At 45.4% G+C, this 20,945-nt stretch overlaps 1 protein-coding gene across 4 annotated transcripts in view; it reads left to right on the top strand.

Moving 5' to 3' along the window:
* NADSYN1 (NAD synthetase 1) overlaps window positions 1-20,194 on the top strand; it is an 83,300-nt gene extending 63,106 nt beyond the window's left edge. For all 4 annotated transcript variants that reach the window (XM_068122849.2, XM_068122852.2, XM_068122850.2 and 1 more), the window contains 6 exons: window positions 8,156-8,262; window positions 8,676-8,807; window positions 12,889-12,958; window positions 17,325-17,453; window positions 19,152-19,328; window positions 19,609-20,194. In XM_068122849.2, the coding sequence (XP_067978950.2) occupies window positions 8,156-8,262; window positions 8,676-8,807; window positions 12,889-12,958; window positions 17,325-17,453; window positions 19,152-19,328; window positions 19,609-19,650 (657 nt within the window). In that variant the 3' untranslated portion in view covers window positions 19,651-20,194. The remainder of the gene's footprint in view (window positions 1-8,155; window positions 8,263-8,675; window positions 8,808-12,888; window positions 12,959-17,324; window positions 17,454-19,151; window positions 19,329-19,608) is intronic.
* Window positions 20,195-20,945: the final 751 nt, after the last annotated feature.

The following is a 20,945-nucleotide window of genomic DNA, read 5'->3' as shown; positions in this document are numbered from 1 at the left end:
GAAAAGCCCATCCGCATCTGCTTTGTATTCAGACATCTTCTTCACTAGTCAGGTTCACTATGTCAATAAATTATATTTCGTTCAAAATCATGGTAGATTAGCAAACCTATACATTTTTGGAAAGGTTATAGCATAAGGAAACTAAAAATCAATGTTTACATTTGGAGAGATACCTGTATGGCGGCCATTTTGGATTTTCAAAATGGCCACTGTAAAATACATATTTTGTTCTATTTCTGCCTCTAATTACCCTAAACACTTTTAAAAATATACTAAACCTATATTTTCAGGGACAAGGAATCCAATGAAAGTATCAAATTAGTGCTATGGGGAATGGTAAGACACGAATCAAAGGTTTTGAATTGCAAAATACTGTCTTTATATTCGCGATAAGTTGCATAATCAAATACATGTTATCATTTTGTACAGGCAGTTAATAACATCAAAATGTGTCACAATAATTCATATCACCAAACAAACACAGGCAGTCAGCAAAATCATATATACACATGCAGTCAGTATAACTTCACATCTACACAGGCAGTCAATGACAAAATATACACAGGCAGTCAATGGCATCAAACATACACGATTACAGAATATGCCATTTAGAGTTCGTCATCACTGTCCTGTGTGTCGTATCCGACAATATAGTCCGCATCGTTTTCACAGTCCGTTCCACACAAGCAAAGGTCGGTCAAATTGATTGGCAAATCGAATTGGTCGAATGGTCGATCGAATCGAATTCGATGAATCGAATCGAATCGAATCGATCAAATTGGTCGAATGGTCGAATGGTCGATCGAAGTGATTGGTCGAATTGGTCGAATCGAATTGGTCGGAATTGGCAAATGTAAACATTGATTTTCAGAATTTCCATGTAATAACGTTTCCAAAAATGTATAGGTTTGCTAATCTACCATGATTTTGAACGAAAAAACATAGTGAACCTGACTACATCCTCCGTATACTAAACATGACGAAAACAGCTAAAAAAAATACAAAGTGAAAATTGACGATTTTATGTGACCTTGACCTTTTGATCTTTGTGGTTTGCACCCTTTGCTCTTTTCATACTTTGCCCTCTGCCCCTCCCCCGCTCCCCCCACCCCCCGAGTTTTGTTCACTAATTTGTTCCTATTTTTTCCAGCTTATAAAACCAACTTCCACATCCTCTTCAATCTCACTCTTTCAGGTCTTAAAGAAAGCTGTTCACCACCATCTCAGATCATGCCCCCCCCCCCTCCCATCCTCCCCCCCCCCCCCCCCCCCCAGTCAACCTCCTTCCAAATTTCCACTTTTTCTTTCCTGAGAGTTCTCTTCTGTATCCATCCTGTCTTCCCCTGCCACTCACACCCATTAATTGTCCAAGTTCTCGTCAGTTTTGTCCTTCAACCCTGCTGTTGATGTTTCTCTCTCTCTCTGCTGTACCTTTTGTTTTGGTGCGTCTTGATCCATTCCGTGTTCTAGCTCTTCCACGAACCTAGACTCTGTATACAAAAAAAATAAATATACATATATATATATCTGTGCAGCGTCGTGTTGTGTTGTGTTGTGTTGTCTTGTGTTGTGTTGTCACTGAACTACTTTTTCAAACTTTTGTGAAACCGTACCAAACTTCTGGTATGCACCTATCTCTCCCATCGGTATGTCCTAAGGGTATTTTTTTTGAAAAAAGTTCCAATTTTTTTTTTTTTTTTTTTTTTCCAACTTCAATTGTTTCTAAAATGTGATATCACGTATATTACAAATACATTTGTGCAAAATAATTGTTTGAATTATGATTGGTTTAAACCATGACAAAACGGCAACTCGGGTACAGTCATTTATCAGTCTAACGCCAACATAGTTTGCCAACGTGAAATAAATGAATACGCTCTCAAATGTGCCGTCCGAGGCAGAGTCTGTTCGCCCCCCCTCGATCCGATGCCCTAGGGCATGCCCGTACTATATATATATCTAAAATTATATCCCCCCCCTCTATTTACATGAAATGGTTTGGTCCATTCGCAAAGCCAAAGCGAACGGCTTGCGAGTACGGTGACAATCCCCCCCCTCTATTTACATGAAATGGTTTGGTCCAAAGCGAACGGCTTGCGAGTACGGTGACAATCCCCCCCCTCTATTTACATGAAATGGTTTGGTCCAAAGCGAACGGCTTGCGAGTACGGTGACAATCCCCCCCCTCTATTTACATGAAATGGTTTGGTCCAAAGCGAACGGCTTGCGGAGTTTGGTAAAGAAATCGCCATAGCTCGGTAACTACTTCTCCGATTAATATGAAACCTTGAAAAGGCACATCCTCGGGTCCCCAGCAATATACCTGGCAAGTTTCAAGTATATCGGACCCGTGGTTGTCGAGAAACAGCGGTCACAGACATACACACACACATACACACACACATACACACACACACACAGAGATTACTGGAATTATAGATAGATATCTACACATCTGGGCAGTGTCTGTGTTGTCACTTAACGACTCCCTCAAACTTTTGTTTCCGTGGTTGTGAAGTGCTTTTAATAACGTTGTGGTGGTTTTGAATCACGTGGTGGTGAGGTATTTTGAATTATGTGGTGGTGAGGTGTTTTTAAATGACGTGGTGGTGAGGTGTTTTTAAATCACATGTTGGTGAGGTGTTTTGAATTACGTGGTGGTGAGGTGTTTTGAATTACGTGGTGGTGAGGTGTTTATAATTACGTGGTGGTGAGGTGTTTTTAATTATGTGGTGGTGAGGTGTTTTGAATTAGTTGGTGATGAGGTGTTTTGAATTACGTGGTGGTGATGTGTTTTTAAATGACGTGGTGGTGTGTTTTTAATTTCATGGTGGTGAGGTGTTTTTATTACGTGTTTTATGGCTGTGAGGTGTTTTTATTATGTGTTTTATGGCTGTGAGGTGTTTTCAATTTCGTGGTGGTGAGGTGTTTTTAATTTCGTGGTGGTGAGGTGTTTTTATTACGTGTTTTATGGCTGTGAGGTGTTTTGAATTACTTGGTGGTGAGGTGTTTTGAATTACTTGGTGGTGAGGTGTTTTAAATTACTTGGTGGTGAGGTGTTTTTAAATCACGTGGTGGTGAGGTGTTTTGAATTACGTGGTGGTGAGGTGTAATCGTCCCAAACTTCCAGTCTGCACCTACCCCTCCCCTATGTATGTGCTGAGGGGTTGTTTCTTGAAAAAAAAACATTCAACCTAAATCTTCCGCCTAAATTGCCTATAAAAATGTAATATCACAAACACAACAAATACATTTGTGCAAAATAATTGTTTGTATTATGATTGGTGTAAATCATGACAACACAGCAACTCAGGTGCAGTCATTATCCTCAGCTAAAACAAGCCCGTTCTTCAGTAACGACGCGTGGTGAGGTGAGCGCAGCTAGTATATATGTATGTATATATATATATATATATATACTGAAATGCAAAAGAAACTTACCACCTTTGAAACCTTTAAATATCAACAATAACACTGCGTATAGTAAATGTGTGAACTTATTTGTGGACAATAGTGTCGTCACTGTCAGACAAAACGGTCACGGATGGTCACTTGAACCTTCAATGGTCACTTCATAGCACAGCTGTTGAACAGCCGTTTTGACTGTCAGTGATTAGCCAAGGGGTACGGGATGATTTTAATGAGCGGCACGTGATGTCTTGATATTGGCTTTAAAAAGGCCAGTGCAAAATGGGCATTTCAATCAACATGCCACGATTGTCAAGGGATCAACGGCAGCGTGCCCTGGGCATGCTGCAAGGCGGACTGAGCTACCGTGAGGTGGCATGTCGCCTTGGCTGTTCACACCAGACGATATCGGCTCTGGTGGACAGAGACACCCTCCACAACTCTGCAGATGACAGACCTCGATCAGGGAGGCCAAGAGTCACCACTGCAAGGCAGGACAGGCAGATGGTCCGAAGTCACCTGCGGGATCGATTCCGTCCAGCATCCCGCACTGCGGCAGAAACTCCGGGGCGTGCAAACGCACGGATCTCCAATGATACTGCACGAAGACGACTGCATGACTATGGTCTGACTGCCAGAAGACCATACAGAGGCCCCGTGATGACGGTTGCCCATCACCGCAACCGTCAGAGATGGTGCCAGCAGCATCAGCGGTGGACCTTGGCGCAGTGGAACGAGGTCGCTTTCAGCGATGCGTCAAGGTTCTGTGTGGACAGTCCTGATGGGCGTGAGCGTGTCTGGAGAAGAACTGGCGAGCGATATGCCGATTGTTGCGTGCGTCAAGCCAACAGGTGGGGTGGCCCAAGTGTGATGGTGTGGGCCGCCATATCAGGCCGGTACAGGACGCCACTGGTGGTTGTGGATGGGAATCTTAACGCCCAGCGGTATGTGGATAACATCCTGCGACCTCATCTGCTGCCATTCCTGCTAGACCACCCAGAACTGAGAACCTTTCAGCATGACAACGCTCGTCCCCATGCTGCTCGCTTTACCACTGCATTTCCCCAAGGCGAGAACATCAACACCATGCAGTGGCCTGCGCTCTCTCCCCTGACCTGAATCCCATAGAGCACCTGTGGGATGAGCTTGGGAGACGCGTAGTTGGCAGGGCCAGGACACGGGCAGAGCTGCTTCAGACATTGAGGACTGAGTGGGACAGAATCCAGCAGCAATCCATCCAAAGACTGGTAGGCAGTATACGCCGACGATGCACTGCCTGTATCCAAAACAATGGTGGCCATACACGCTATTGAAAGGGGACTGACATTGCACCCTGTGCTGTTCTGTACTGTAGAACAAACTGATGAGATGGTGTATCTTGGTCAAAAACTTGACATGTCATCAATAAAATGCCAATGTTTCAATTAGCAATTGTTGGTTTGTTTTATTTTGAACTGTTACAATTTTATAACATTTCAAACAAGTGGTAAGTTTCTTTTGCGTTTTCGGTCTATTTGAAGTTGGTCAAAATGGTCAAAATGGTCAAATTTTTTTGGTCAAAATGCCCATTTTGCACTGGCCTTTTTAAAGCCAATATCAAGACATCACGTGCAGCTCATTAAAATCATCCCGTACCCCTTGGCTAATCACTGACAGTCAAAACGGCTGTTCAACAGCTGTGCTATGAAGTGACCATTGAAGGTTCAAGTGACCATCCGTGACCGTTTTGTCTGACAGTGAGGATACTATTGTCCACAAATAAGTTCACACATTTACTATACGCAGTGTTATTGTTGATATTTAAAGGTTTCAAATGTGGTCAGTTTCTTTTGTGTTTTCGGTCTTTTTGAAGTTGGTCAAAATGGTCAAATCTTTCGGTCAAAATACCCATTTTGCACTGGCCTTTTTAAAGCCAATATCAAGACATCACGTGCAGCTCATTAAAATCATTCCGTACCCCTTGGCTAATCACTGACAGTCAAAACGGCTGTTCAACAGCTGTGCTATGAAGTGACCATTGAAGGTTCAAGTGACCATCCGTGACCGTTTTGTCTGACAGCGAGGACACTATTGTCCACAAATAAGTTCACACATTTACTACACGCAGTGTTATTGTTGATATTTAAAGGTTTCAAAGGTGGTAAGTTTCTTTTGCGTTTCAGTATATATATAAATATAAATATAAATATATATATATATATATATATATATTGTTGTGGATATGAGAATGTTTTTTTATTTTATTGTTGTGGTAAAATGTTGTTGTAAAAGGTTGTTGTAAAATATCACCCCTCCTCCCTCCGTTTGTGGTTGTATAAAGGTCAAAGGGCGTTCCCGTAGTTAGTCCATAAAACATACATGCAGGACACGATATATCTTTTTTGACAGTTATATCCTTATTATGTGTATTAGTGTAAGGCTGTGTCTTCCATTAATTGAAATACTCCATTGCACCAGTGAAAGAGAATAGATCCCCTTTCCTTCCCATCCCCAAAATCTCCCTTTCCTTCCCATCCCCAAAACCTCCATTTCCATATTACATCCCCTCTCGTCATTGCTGAGCCCTCGATTCCCAATCACCTCCCCTCCAATAACCGCCATTGACCATGTGCTTGAGTCGGAGAAGAAAGGCATGTCTCCACCTCGTCAGAGGGGAGGAGGGGCGTGCCCGCCCGTCGTCATCCAGGGCGGAGGCCGAGGGTCGCGCGACCAACCAGGGCCGAGGTGAGCACCCCGATGGGCGTGTCCAAAACGCCGGCGGCGTAATCGCTGGAGGCGCTATAAAAGGCGCAAACGGAAGTGAGTAGAGAGTTGGTCTGAGTCGGTTGCCAGAGGAGGGTCAGTGGTTGCGTTGGTTGCGGTGGTAAGAAGTCGGTGGTGAGAAGTGGTGGCGTCGAGGGGTCAGTGGTTGCGTTGGTCGCGTTGAGTTGTCAATGGTGAGGAGACACCAGGGCCAAGAGAGAGAAGGTGCCAAGGGCCATTACCAGCAGTTGCGCCAGAGACGGCAGACGCGCCCTGAGCTGAGCCAGAGAGGCAGCGTTGACTCCACCAGGCAGCTTCAACCCGTTACCCCGCGGGGACCAAATAGCGGTGGCATCGGTGGCCGTCGAGGTCCAGCCGACGTCCCGTGCGGGATCAAGCCCGAACCATCTGCCCCCAGCTGAACCTTCCCATTCCTCCTTCCAACATTCATTCCATTCCATCCTTCTTGTATACGTGAGTTTGTTTTGTTTGTTCTGTCCCTGGGTATTTAATTAAGTCTGTAGGTAAGCTAAAATTTGCACTGTGTCACCTGCGTCTTATGTGTTGTAAATAAAACTTGATTGCTCCTTTTTGCTTGTGTGTGTAAATAATAAACCCCATTACTCGTCTGTACGTCTTCTCGTTTTATTCCTTTTCCTCTTGCATTGCGTCGTTTTTGTCTTTTCCCTCATTGAGCAGCTGTGGTGCGATACGGCCAAAGTTCTGGGTGAATCGGGTGAGTCAGGGATCCTGTAACGGTCGCGGCAATACCAAACCGCTCGGTCATCATAACATCTAATCCGCGATCAGTAACAATATATATATATATATATATATATATATATATATATATATATATATATATATATATATATATATTATGCATTTATGTTTTTCTAGTTTCTAATAAATTGTTCTGCTGGATTATATATCTGTGTAGGCCTGTGTTCAAATGCAGTTTTGCCATCTACGTTCCGACTTTCTATTGTCTGCAATTTCATTAGGTGTGAAAGTTTCCACTAACCTCACTTGTTTTGGCCCACTATGCACAATCAAAAAATAAATAAATAAAAATGTCAGGACAGGTCCAAGTTGTGCTCCACAGTCCAACTGGCTACATTTGTCCAATTGTCAGACACTTAATGTGCCGCCATTTGAGCAGCGCATGATCCACAGCAAAGTGCAGAATCCCTGTTTTTAAGCCGCGGAGTATTCCGAAGGTTTGATCGACTACATTTTCGTGAATGGAGCCTACATACACCACTGGATTTTATGGAGAATGCTGCAAATCTATCTCTTAACTTTAGAACAACCAAAACCTTTTACCTCCTACCCAAATGCATCTGTGAAATGTCCCATTAACATTGAGTATGTATAAATGTATTCCTTTCATTTTCATAAATGCATAATCGATTATATTATTCGTGCTTCATGATGTGGGCAGTAATGGGAGGTGGCTTATTCACTCAATGGTTATTTACTGTTACTATTTAAACAAATGGTACCATCCATTGCCCTGTAGCCAGTGTATCCTGCGTGCATTGTAACTTAGGGTAGGTGTTAACAGAAGGTGGGGAGAGGGGGACAATGAGAAAGCAACTGAGCAGACCAAATATGGTGTATTTATGTCATTGGGTACCCTGGTGTTGGGCTAGCGGCTAGGGTGCCGGCTTAGGATCCAAGGATCCTGGGTTCGAATCCCGGTCGATTGCTGAATTAACGCCAGGGGGGTTGACTCAGCCTGTCATCCTTCCGAGGTCGGCTAATTGAGTACCAGTTCACTGGTAATTCCCTGCTTGTTGTTAAAGGCGGCAAAAAGGGTTGGCGTCAGGAAGGGCATCCGGCCGTAAAACATTGCTTCAAAAAGGGGACCGAAAAACAACAACAACCACGGTTCCCGAAAAACGCCAACCCCTGCTTTGCGGGGAAAAATGGCCTCTAAAGGTGGTTATTTTATTTTTTTATATGTCATATAGTTGGCTATCTTAATGTGTGGTCACTGCAGGCTCGGCTACGGATGGTACTGTCATATCTGTTTGCGCAGCTTGGCTTGTGGGCCAGGAACCGTCCAGGAGGGCAACTTGTCTTGGGATCTGCCAACGTCGATGAAAGGTATGGTAAGGTGGTTGGTTTAATACCTTAAGGTACTGAGTTCAAGATGCAGTCATGCCATAAATGACTCCAGATGGGTTGACTCAGCCTGCTATCTTTCCAAGGTTGGCAAAATGAGCACCAGCTTTGGGAAGAATGAGTCGTTCGAGTATCCTGCGTCGGAGTGGCGACCCTTGTAGGATTGTGCCCCGTAGCCAATGAAACTGATCCCTTCATTAATGTTGCATCCTAATTTATGCCCATGAGAGCCCAGTTTGATGTTACATGAGGGAGGTTTTGGCTGTAGTATGATTGCCTGAATCAAGAGAACATTCTCTATTAAGCCATCAAAACAATGTACTGGCTTGTAGACTGTTAATTTTTTTATTTTTTTTGGTGTTATCTGCTGCACCACGTGTCTTACCCGACTCCAGCCTGCTGGGATATCTCACCAAGTATGACTGTTCAAGTGCAGACATCAACCCCATCGGTGGGATCAGCAAGATGGACCTACGGGCATTCCTGCAACACTGTGAGCACACGCTGAACCTTCCGACACTGGCCAGGTATGGCGGGCACAGTCCGACCGCTCGCCATGGAGCTGCTTCCGATGTCGGTCTTTGTGGGACCATTGCACAGTGCAGTGGGGTTTAAAACAGTTTAAACAGTTTACTGCCCATCCAATGGACGGGTGCACACATTGATGAATCACGCTAGCTGTGAAAAGCCAGGATGGCAGGTTTATTTTATCTGGGTCGAGAGTATTTTTGTTTTTTTTTAACACTCGTTAATGTTTTTACCTCTGCCACCGAAGATGGATGTTATGTTTTCACCCTTGTCTGTTTGTTTGTCTGTTTGTTTGTTTGTGAACAAGATATCTCAAAAAGTTGTGAACAGATTTAGATGAAATTTTGCCGAAAGGTTGAGTATGCGACGAGGATGAAATAGTTAGATTTTGGCGAAGATCCGGATTCGAATCCGGTTAGTATAATTTTTTAAGTGATTCTTCACCAATGAGAGATCAGGCCAAAACCGATACATAGCACGATATCTCAATAATTTATGAGCTGATTTGGACCAAACTTGGTGGACCGGTTGGGTGTTTGACAAGACCGAATCGATCCGATTTTGGTGAAGATTTGAATATGGATTCGGATACGAGGTTTATTAAATTTTTGAAGTGATTCGTCACCACTGAGAGATCGGGCGAAAAGCGATATATAGCATAATTTAAAAAGTTGTGGAGGAGTTATGACTAAACTTGGTGGACGAGTTGGGTAGGTGACAAAAACACGCCGATTAGATTTTGGTTCAGGTCCGAATCCAGATTCGGCCTATTAGTGGGATACAAAACATAAACTGCTCAACCTGGTGGAGGTATGCTCTATCGAGTGCCGTTCTAGTTTGCTGCTGTTTTGGGATAGGTGTTTTGTTTTTATCTCCCATATTTCTCGTCTCGCCGCGGTGTTTTTGCAAGTGAATCTGAGATAGAAAAGGTGAAGTATAAATTAAATCATGCTGTACAAGAAATGATTACCGTCACCCGTTAACCAAGTGATGGGACAGGTATTATAATTGGTCAAGGTGTCAGTGTAAGTGCTTAGTGAGTCCATAGGCAGACCAACTTTAATACAGCTCCTCCAATTAGCCTTGTGAACAGTTTGACAAAGTTATTTTGTGCAACCAAATGTCAACCATAACCTGCCTTTGTATCTTGAATGTGGATTATGTCAAAGTTATCCATGCCCGTTCCTGAGTGTGTTTGCCCACATCACTTGTGCTTTGAGGTACGCTGCGAGCCCTGTGGACTCAATTAGCGTTAGGCACCGTTTGACAAAGTTGTCGAATTTAACCATAACTTATTATTTATTGTTTTCACTTGAAATGTGCATTGTGTCCAAGTTAGATAGTGGTTTATAATTTGTGTAGTATCTTCTACTGGAGGTCAGCAAACTCTTCATGACTGCTACTCATTGATTCGTTTGGAGCATGCAGCTGCTTGTGGCGTGGTTATACTGCTGATGCAGTGCCCCCTGTAGGTTGGAGCAGGAATTTCGATATTTGTTTTCAAGGTGCTGCCGATAATGACACTGCGAGATATTTAGTGTTCACAAGTCCCTATAGTGCTGGCAGACTAGTCCTCCAGCTTAACATCCCTTCAATAGATGGTGCACGTATTGAAGCATCGCTTTTCATGTCAACCACCAGGATGGAAGTTTATAGCTGGGTCGAGCTTCGGGCCCAGGCTAGACAGCCTCTGGGGAGAGTGTGCATACCTCTAAACTATACTGCCAGCCCATTGGGTGCAATATTGAGCAAATGCTGAATCAATTCAGGCTGGAGTTCCCCAAGGATCCGCACGTGAAAAAGCTGAATGCCTCAACTCTGTGTTTGCCTCTAAATCTTGTGTCCCAAACCCATCCCTCTCTGTACCCACCGTACCCAGTCGTACCCAGCTGCTCCTGGACTCTGTGTCCTTTCCTCCTGACAAGGTGGAAAAGTTTCTGGCAACCCTCGACTCTGATTCTGCAACTGGTCCTGACGGCATCAGCCCACGGGTCCTAAAATCATGTTCTTCTGCACTTTCACTCCCTCTTTCTGTTCTCTTCACCCTCTCTTTTGCTCAAGGTCATCTGCCATCTGCTTGGAAATCAGCCAACATCACCGCTTTGCACAAAAAAGGTGCAAAAACAGATCCCAGCAACTACAGACCAATCAGCCTTCTCCCAATTATCAGCAAAGTCATGGAATCCATCATTGCTTCAGATATTAAATCTTTCCTCTTCTCCAATGGCTTGATCTCTGATCATCAATTTGGTTTCAGACCTGGTCACTCTACTCTGGACATGCTGCTTCTGCTTTCTCAACAATGGATGGAGGTCCTCAACGCCAAACAGGAAATTAGAGCTGTCTCCCTTGACATTTCACGTGCCTTCGATACGGTCTGGCACCCTGCTCTGCTCTCCAAACTCTCCTCCTTTGGTATCCATGGAAATCTCCACGCATGGCTGGCGGACTTCCTCTCTGGTCGTAGTCAACGTGTGGCCCTGAATGGGTTTCTCTCATCTCCTCTTCCTGTTCAGGCTGGAGTTCCCCAAGGTAGTGTTCTGGGCCCTGTGCTTTTTCTGGTCTTCATCAATGATCTCTCTGACTCTCTTGAAAATCCTCTCTATCTCTTTGCTGACGACTCTACTCTCTGTCGCTCCATTCCTCATCCCTCAGATCGGCAGTCTGCAGCCTCCTCACTCTCTGCAGACCTGGACAAAATCACAGACTGGTCAAACAAGTGGAACATGTCTTTCAATCCTGATAAATCTCACACTCTTACAATGTCTCTCCGAAAGGACCGACTGGACAACCCTCCCATCTACTTTCTCAACAATCCTCTCCAAGAAGTTCTGTCGCTCAAGCTTTTGGGTCTCACTATCTGCCATGATCTTTCTTGGGAAAACCACATTTCCAAGCTGGCCTCCAAAGCCAGTCGCCGACTGGGCATCGTCCGTCGTGCGAAGTCCTTCCTTGGCACACCTGAGCTCCTCACCACATACAAGGCTTTCATCCGCAGCTCAATGGAATACTGTTCCCCCCTCTGGGCTGGTGCTCCTGCCTCACACCTTGCTCGGCTTCACGCTGTTGAGGCCAAAGCTTTCAGAATCATTGGAATCTCCTGCGATGTAGTCAACGCCGAGGGCCTTTCACTCACTCACCGCAGGCAGGTTGGTGGTCTTTCTGTCTTCTACCGACTCCTCTCCGGCCTTGCTCCCCCAGCTCTCTCTGTGCTCTGTCCCCCCAATATTCCTTCAGGTCGCACAAGAGCTGCCTGCAACCCTCTTCTGGTTAAACTGCCAAAGTCTAGGCTCTCTGCTCACCTTCACTCTTTCATTCCCCTTTTCTCCCGCCTCTGGAACAAACTCCCCCACTCCCTTCAATCCCACTCCTCCCTCCAGGTCTTTAAAACAGCTGTTCACCACCATCTCTTATCTTCCCCCATCGAAAACCTTGATCTTTTCTACCCCCGGTAATTCACCCCAGAGTCCTTGCAGTGTTCATATGTTTTAATCCTCTCCCACCTCCCCCCAAGTCCTCCCGATGTCCCTGCTCTCAAATGTTGTGTTTGTGTCCTTCCCCCTCTCTTTTGTGTCCTTCCCCCTCTCTCCCCATCTTGTCTACCGCTCCCATTGTTTTTTGTGTTTTGTGTGTCGGTTTGTCTTTTTGTGTGATTAATGTTAGCTCTTTCACGAGCCTCGATCTTGTATACAAAAAAAAAAAAAAAAATTGTTTTTTAATTTTTACTCAAACGTGTTTAGCCCTTTATTGAACTGTATTATAGGTTTTCGAAATATCTTTAACTTGGTTCTGCTCGTAGATGTCTCGTGTTCCAATTTGATCTTGTGCAACAAAACAAATTTTGTTCCTATAATAGCATTGTTACCTTGCTATAAAATGAGCAGTGTTGAGGTGATCAAATAGATTTCTGCTTAAGGTCATGGCTCCCCAGTGATCAGGTCTGCTGTAACTCCGCGTATGAAATTTGTTTTATTTGTAAATAATTATCAGGGAAATTTCAGACCAAACTTTATGGAGAAATTCAAATAATATATTATTTTCCCTGTGTTTGATTGTCCTTGCCCTCTCCTTTTCCACCAGGATTTTGCAGGCCCCTCCAACAGCTGAACTTGAGCCGTTAGTAGATGGATGTCTGGCTCAAACTGATGAGGTAAATTGTAAATATTGAAAATCATTCTGAAGATCCCTCCTTTAAGTATTTGCTCAGTTCATTCTGGCCATCGTTCATTAAGCTACCCAGTAGAATCTGGGAAAATTTAAACTATGAGATCTGGGATGTGCCAACAGCAGCACATCCCATGACCTCTTTTTTGAAGCCCCTGGGTTGACCCTTTGCATGGGAGCCTATGCTGCATTGATTAACAACAAATCGAAACTCCCTCCAACTCCCTCCTCCCTCCTCCCCCCTCCTCAAACTCCCTCCTCCCCCCTCCTCAAAGTTGCCTCCTCCCCACCTCGTCTCCCTTCTATCTCATGCCTCCACCCCCCCCCCCCCAACCTTCTACTGTCCCATGCCCCCCCTCAAACAACCCCTCACTCTGCCTCATCCCTTCACCACCAAACCTTTCATCCTCCTCATCCTTCCTTTTCTTGGAACTCTTCTGTAATCTCTGACACACTATCAACTGCTCTCCCTACCTCCCCCTCTCATCCTTCATCTTACCCTACTCCTCCCCTCCCCTGTCCTGTACCCGATGCTCCCCCTCTCTCTTCTTTAACGGTATGGACCTCAAACATCCGGGGCCTTCGCTCAAACCTGACTGATCTCTCCATACAGGTTGCTTCTGACTATCCAGACTTGATCTGCTTAACAGAGACTTTCCTCCTTCAAGATGTCTCTGATTCCTCAATATCTCTTCCTGGTTACTCCCTCTTCCGGTATGATAGACCTGAGCCTCATCCTGGTGGTGGGGTGGCTATCTTTATCAAAAACTCTCTTCCTTATTCTCCTTGCACTGCCCTCTCTCCTCCTCACCCCCAGGAGTACCTCTGGCTACGGCTTCCTCTCCGCTCCCACCTTTTGTTCATATGTGTTCTGTACCGTCCCCCAAACAGTGATGACTCAATTTACATTTCACTCTCTGACAACATGGACCAACTTCTATCCACTCATCCCAACTCTCTCTTCCTCATATGTGGTGACTTCAACTCTCATCATGCCACCTGGTTGGGTGTGGGTTCCTCTCTCACCAGTCATGGCACCTCAGCAAAGGACTTCTGTGACTCACTGGGATTGACACAATCTGTCAATTTCCCGACCCGGATCTCAGCCAATGGAGTTTCTTCTCTTCTAGACTTGGTTATGACAAACTTCCCTGCTAATGTCTGCTGCTCTTCTTCTGCTCCAATCGGTTCTTCTGATCATGTGCTTGTCAAAGTGGACATCTCTCTGGCCATTCTCAGAGAGCCTCCTCAGCGTCGAAGAGTCTGGCATTTCACTCAGGCCGACTGGGACGGGCTTCAAGCAGCCATCAATCGTCTGGATTGGTCTCCCATCTCCACTGCCTCTGACATCAATTCTTCCTGGGAATTCTTCCAAAGCAAACTGATCTCTCTCATGCACAGATTTATCCCATCTCGTCTTCAGTTGTCTTACCCTTCCTCCCGTCCATGGTACACCGAATCTTGTGGTGAGGCAGTTGCCCTGAAACAACTTGCCTTTGCCTCTTGGAAGGCTATTCCAACTGAAGGCAATCTCAGTTCCTTCCACCAAGCTCGGAACAAGTGTGTGTCTACCCTCAGGAGTGCCAGGAAGCACTATCTCTACTCACTCAAGAACGAACTCTCAAACCTGTCTCCTTCCTCCAAATCCTGGTGGCGTCTGGTCAAATCCGTTTCTGGTGTTTGTTCCCCCTCCATCCCCTCCCTTACCTCAAATGGCCACACAGTTGACATCGCACGTGACAAAGCCGAATGCCTCAACTCTGTGTTTGCCTCAAAATCTTTAGTCCCAAACCCATCTCTCTCTGTTCCCACCTTTCCCAGTTGAACCCAACTGCTCCTGGACTCTGTGTCCTTCTCTCCTGACAAGGTGGAGGAGTTTTTGTCTAACCTCGACTCTGATTCTGCAACTGGACCAGACGGCATCAGCCCACGGGTCCTAAAATCCTGCTCTGCCACTCTATCTCACCGTCTCTCTGTTCTTTTCACCCTATCTTTTGCTCAAGGTCATCTGCCAGCATCCTGGAAATCGGCAAACATTACCGCTTTACACAAAAAAGGTGCAAAAACAGATCCTTTTAACTACAGACCAATCAGCCTGCTCCCAATTATCAGCAAAGTCATGGAATCCATCATTGCTTCGGATATGAAATCTTTCCTCTTCTCCAATGGCTTGATCTCTGATCATCAATTTGGATTCAGACCAGGTCACTCTACTCTGGACATGCTGCTTCTCTTGTCTCAACAATGGATGGAGGTCCTCAATGCCAAACAGGAAATTAGAGCTGTCTCCCTCGACATATCACGTGCCTTCGATACGGTCTGGCACCCAGCTCTGCTCACCAAACTCTACTCCTATGGTATCCATGGATATCTCCATGCATGGCTTGCGGACTTCCTCTCTGGTCGTAGTCAACGTGTCGCCCTGAATGGATTTCTCTCATCTCCCCTTCCTGTTCAGGCTGGAGTTCCCCAAGGCAGTGTGCTGGGCCCTGTGCTTTTTCTGGTCTTTATCAATGATCTCTCCGACTCTCTGGAAAATCCTCTCTATCTCTTTGCTGATGACTCCACTCTCTGCCGCTCCATTCCTCGTCCCTCAGATCGGCAGCCTGCAGCCTCCTCACTCTCTGAAGACCTGGACAAAATCACAGACTGGTCAAACAAGTGGAACATGTCTTTCAATCCTGACAAATCTCACACTCTTACTATGTCTCTCCGAAAAGATCGACTGGACAACCCTCCCATCTACTTTCTCAACAATCCTCTCCAAGAAGTTCTGTCGCTCAAGCTTTTGGGTCTCACTATCTGCCATGATCTTTCTTGGGAAAACCACATTTCCAAGCTGGCCTGCAAAGCCAGTCGCCGACTGGGCATCCTCCGTCGTGCGAAGTCCTTCCTAGGCACACCTGAGCTCCTCACCACATACAAGGCTTTCATCCGCAGCTCAATGGAATACTGTTCTCCCCTATGGGCTGGTGCTCCTGCCTCACACCTAGCTCGGCTTCACGCTGTTGAAACCAAAGCTTTCAGAATCATTGGAATCTCCCGTGATGAAGCTATCTCTGAGGGCCTTTCACTCACTCACCGCAGGCAGGTAGGTGGTCTTTCTGTCTTCTACCGACTCCTCTCCGGCCTTGCTCCCCCAGCTCTCTCTGTGCTCTGTCCCCCAAATATTCCTACAGGTCGCACAAGATCTGCCAGCATGCCTCTGATGGTTAAACTGCCAAAATCTCGACTCTCTGCTCACCTTCACTCCTTCATTCCTCTTTTCTCCCGCCTCTGGAACAAACTCCCACACTCCCTTCAATCCCACTCCTCCCTCCAGGTCTTTAAAACAGCTGTTCACCACCATCTCTTATCTTCCCCCATCCAAAACCTTGATCTTTTCTACCCCCGCTAATTCACCCCAGATCCACCTTGTTTGAAATTCCAACTTCTTTCCTGGAAGTCCTGGCAGTGTCCACATGTTTTATACCTCTCCCACCCCCCCCCCCCCCTTCCCATGCCTCCCCCCCCCAAAGCCCTCTCCCTCCCACAGATCTCTCGATGTCTCCATGTCTCTCGGTCCCTGCTCTCAAATGTTGTGTTTGTGTCCTTCCCACTCTCTCCCCATCTTGTCTACCGCTCCCGATGTTATATGTTTTATGTGTCGGTTTGTCTTTCTGTGTGATTAATGTTCGCTCTTTCACGAGCCTCGATCTTGTATACAAAAATAAAAATAAAAAAAAATAAAAAAATTTAGCTTCCCCCAATTAGGCCATATTAGCTGCTCACATATCTTTTCCGCATATCTCGTGGGATGGTGAGTTGGACAGGTGACCGTGACAGGTGGGGAGGGGGTTTGAAGGCTTGAGGCGGGTAGGGTATTGACACCTTAGCGTTGGGAGGGGAGGGGATTGATGCCTTAAGGTTGGTAGTGGGAGGGTGATGACTTAGAGTTGGGAGCGGAAGCAAAGATGGGACAGAGTTAGGAGGGGAGGTTGAGGCTTTGGAAGGGGGGGGGGGGGGGGGGGGAGGTGACAGACTTGAGATTAGTAGGTGGAGGTTGAGGACTTGGGATTTGAAGGAAATTAAAACGAGACACTTTAGAAATACTCATCGCCTCTTTTGGATTGAATGAGGAAAATGGCCGGCCTCACTAATGTCATGTTAACAAGGGACGACTTGCAGTGTGGAGAGGCTAAGGTCATTGATTTAAAGAGTTCCATTTTGTCACAAAGCACTTGCTTTGCCTGAAACATTCAGCAAGTAGAGTCCTACTTCAGCGATTCTATCCTGACCAAGCTTTTGAACGTATGAATCAAATGTTAAGAAACACAGTTGACACCACGTCCATTACATCTGCTTTGTAACAGGCAGATTTGGGTGTCACATATGAAGAGTTGTCGGTGTTCGGCCGCCTCCGTAAGGTGGCTTTGTGTGGCCCCTTCAGCATGTTCCTCAAACTGGTGCACAAGTGGGGTTATCTCCTTTCGCCGTCCCAGGTGAGTATCTTTAGCGATATTAATTATATCTTCCATCCATCCTCCATGGTGTCGGAAATGTCCATCAGTTCAAATATTGCATTTCCACCCTTGGTTTGCCAGCTCAGAAGTGTTAGAGTTAGTCTTGCGTTTGAGTTGTCGAATCTGGGTTCAATTCCCGACCCAATGATAAACTGTCATCTTGGTGCTCCGTGCCCGATGATAAACTGGACCATTGATGAACTATCATTGAGCACACCGTCCTGTGGAGGGGACATAAGCTTGCTATCCCACCTGCTAGCATCTTCTTGAAGATGTTAAAGATACCAAAATATCTTTTCAAAAGAGCAGGCCATTGTGAGTTAGCCTGGGCAAGTTCTAAGATCCAGTCCTGACCGAGGGCTGATTTGGAATTTCTTGCATTGGAATTGCAGCCTGTCCAGAGGTAAGTTCTCATCTGTGAAATCATCCACAACCAGTAGTGGGTGTCTCTGAGCCACGCCCCACCCCAATCGTAGATATGAAAGAATAAGAACCGCAATAACAAGCTAAACAGATTTTAGATTGTATTTGCAGGGGGGGATCAATCATAAATAAAAAGAGGTAGTGCTATCACTGTACAAGAATTTAGTAAGGCCTCACGTAGGATATTGTACAGTTTGGGTCACCACATCAGAGGAAGAACGTAGCTGCCATAGTGAGGGTTCAGGGTGGAGCAACTAGATTGATTTTTGGGCTAGCTCGACAAGCTACGAGGAGTGGTTGAAGGAGACAGGGCTTTATATATTAGAAAGGAGGTGATTGTGAGGGGATCTGATAGAGATGTTTATGATAATAAAGGGTAGTGGGAGGACAATAATTGCACAAGATTTTCAGCAGAATGAATAGTGACAGCACCTGGGGCCATAGCCTCAGAGTAAAGAAGAGGAGAGTTAGGACGGTAGTAAGGCAGGGGTCTTTCACTCAGAGGGTAGCTAATGCATGGAACGGTCTCTGGGGCTGGCAGGATGGCCCACAGGTATGCACTCTCACCTGAGCTGTGTAGCCTGGGTTCGAATGTCGGCTCAGCGACAACCTGGCATCCTGGTGTATCACAGGCAGGACGAAGCATCAATGTGTGTGCCGTCCCTTGGATGGGCGTTACACTGAGCTTCCTGTCTGCCAGAATTAGATGGTTGACATTAAAGATCCCATGGTGTCCTTCCCGAAGAATAGACGAGCTATCGACTGGCACCCGGAACAAATTAAAACTTCCTGCCCTCGCTTACAGTGGGTCCCCATCAGTGGCACGCCGTGTCCCTGGCCAATGCTGATACTCACAGCCTTGTGCTGCATACACCAGAAGAAGAAGAAGAAGAATCTCCCTGGAAATGTCGTGGGAGCAGAAATAAAACATGAGATAGTTTTAAACTAGAATTAGATAGATATGTAGAGACATTGGAGATAGAGGAATGCATCGATATTAGCAGGAATGGAGGGAAGTAATCGTATTGTACGAGTTTGTATTGTGATCGTGATGTCAAAAGATGAATCTACTGTCTGTGTTTGCCGTTTCTTCACCCCTTGAATAGTCTTCAACTCCCCTTAATGCCACCATTTTTTTTTTTTATTACATACACCATACATATGTGTAATTGAGATCTAGTGATACAGATTGTCCAAGACCCTCATCAGTTATGTGTACGTGAGATTTGGTGACATTTTGTGTTTGTCTTGTAGGTGGCACAAAAGGTACAGTACTTCTTTCGGATGTATGCACGAAACAGGCATAAAATGACAACACTCACCCCGGCCTATTATGCCGCGGCCTATAGCCCAGATGATCACCGCTTCGACCTACGACCTTTCCTGTATGACACTGAATGGAAGTGGCAGTTTCGCTGCATCGAACAGACGGTGCGTAGCCTGTCCGCTTGTGTCCCACGCGTGATGCTTGACCACAGCTGACCTTTTCAACTATTTGTAGAGAATTATAAATTGGCAAATATTTCAATCTGGCCATATTGTGTTTTGTAATTGATAACATTGTGAATAATATGTTTCTATAACTATATTAAATTAACTAAAGATGTCAAAACAACTCTGATGATGTTCACATCTCTACATAAAATTGCTTCACTAATTGGGATCTGCAGTATCCCAACTATCCCAAAAATCCTCGTGTTTTGTTCCATAGGTTGAGAAAATGGAAGCTCGAGCCAAAGATGGAGAAAAATAAACAAATGGACAATGTTGAAAAACACAACGAAATCTGTGTATTACCACTATTGCAGGTAGTTATAATGTATTTGAAAAGCAAACCCAAACTTGAAATAAACCCTCCCAGGGTGCGGTGCATGCATGTATTTTCCCACAATGCAAAGGAAGCAGCAATGTGCTCGATGAAGGTGTGCAGTGTATCGTGGAACGTAGTCGTAATCAACATACTACGAGGTGGAGTTGACCGACCTTCAACGTGGAATCGTTTTTGTGTGCCAGAAGTTCGTGACATTTCTGTTACATGAGGCCTCCCCATTCAACTGTGGGTGATGTCCTCAGGAAGTGGAAGACAAGGCAAGCCACTTGGAAATTAGACTCACCTTTATCAATGAATGGTTGTACACCCTCATCAGTATCACTGTTTTATCCTGGCATTTATTGTGCGACCCTGTCACACCGGGGGCATCACTGGAAGCTGGCTGGCTATGATTGAGTAATACATTGCTTTCAAAAACCATGATTGATGTAATGATCGCTTTTCCTGAATAAACAAAATCCCATTGTGTCTGACTCTGACCTTTACCTGGAGCCATCCCACAAGCCTCTGAGCTGTCTATCTTGGCCCAGTTATAAGCTGTCATCTTGGTGTTTATTTAGTGAAACTGGGTGTCCCTTCTGCCAGAATTTTAGTTTACGTTAAAAAAAATCCCATGGTGTCCTTCACGAAGAGTAGGTGAGTTATCATCACTTAACTCCTGCCTTAACCGAAAAGGGGGCACTGCATTTGTGGAACTGTCATGCCCTGCGAGAACTGATGCTAACCTGGAGCCACGTGTTGCATACAGACGACGACAAGCTGGAGTCATTACATTTTTACATTTGCATATTGATGGCTTCAGAAATCAAAATCATGTTGAGATTCCCAACATGATTTCTTTAAACCATTTAAGCTTTTATAAATTATGTGGTTGCATCAGATATGGGCTGACACTGAATTAAACGCTACATGAGTGTTCCGTTAGCGAGCAGCTTGCCGAGTTGGCTTGATTGATTCAAAGTGCTCAAGCAAGTCCTCCAACGGAACGGAGTGCTCGGCACTGCTTAACAAGATGGCAGTCTCCACTGTAGATACAGTCGCAGCAAAATACATTTCTCTTTCATTGTCAATGTGACCGTTCCCTCTTGCACTCCATCTTGGTCTTGGTGACCATGCTTGCATATCCATTTCATCATGGCGACTCCATCAAACCACCGCCCGGCCACTCCCGCGTTTCAAGCGGAGATGCACCAAAATGGACAAGCCATAGCATATTT

This window comes from Myxine glutinosa, chromosome 7, assembly GCF_964187855.1.
Source record: "Myxine glutinosa chromosome 7, kmMyxGlut1.1, whole genome shotgun sequence".
In the NCBI taxonomy this organism is placed as follows: Eukaryota; Metazoa; Chordata; class Myxini; order Myxiniformes; family Myxinidae; genus Myxine; species Myxine glutinosa.
This window is presented reverse-complemented; position numbering and strand designations above follow the sequence as displayed.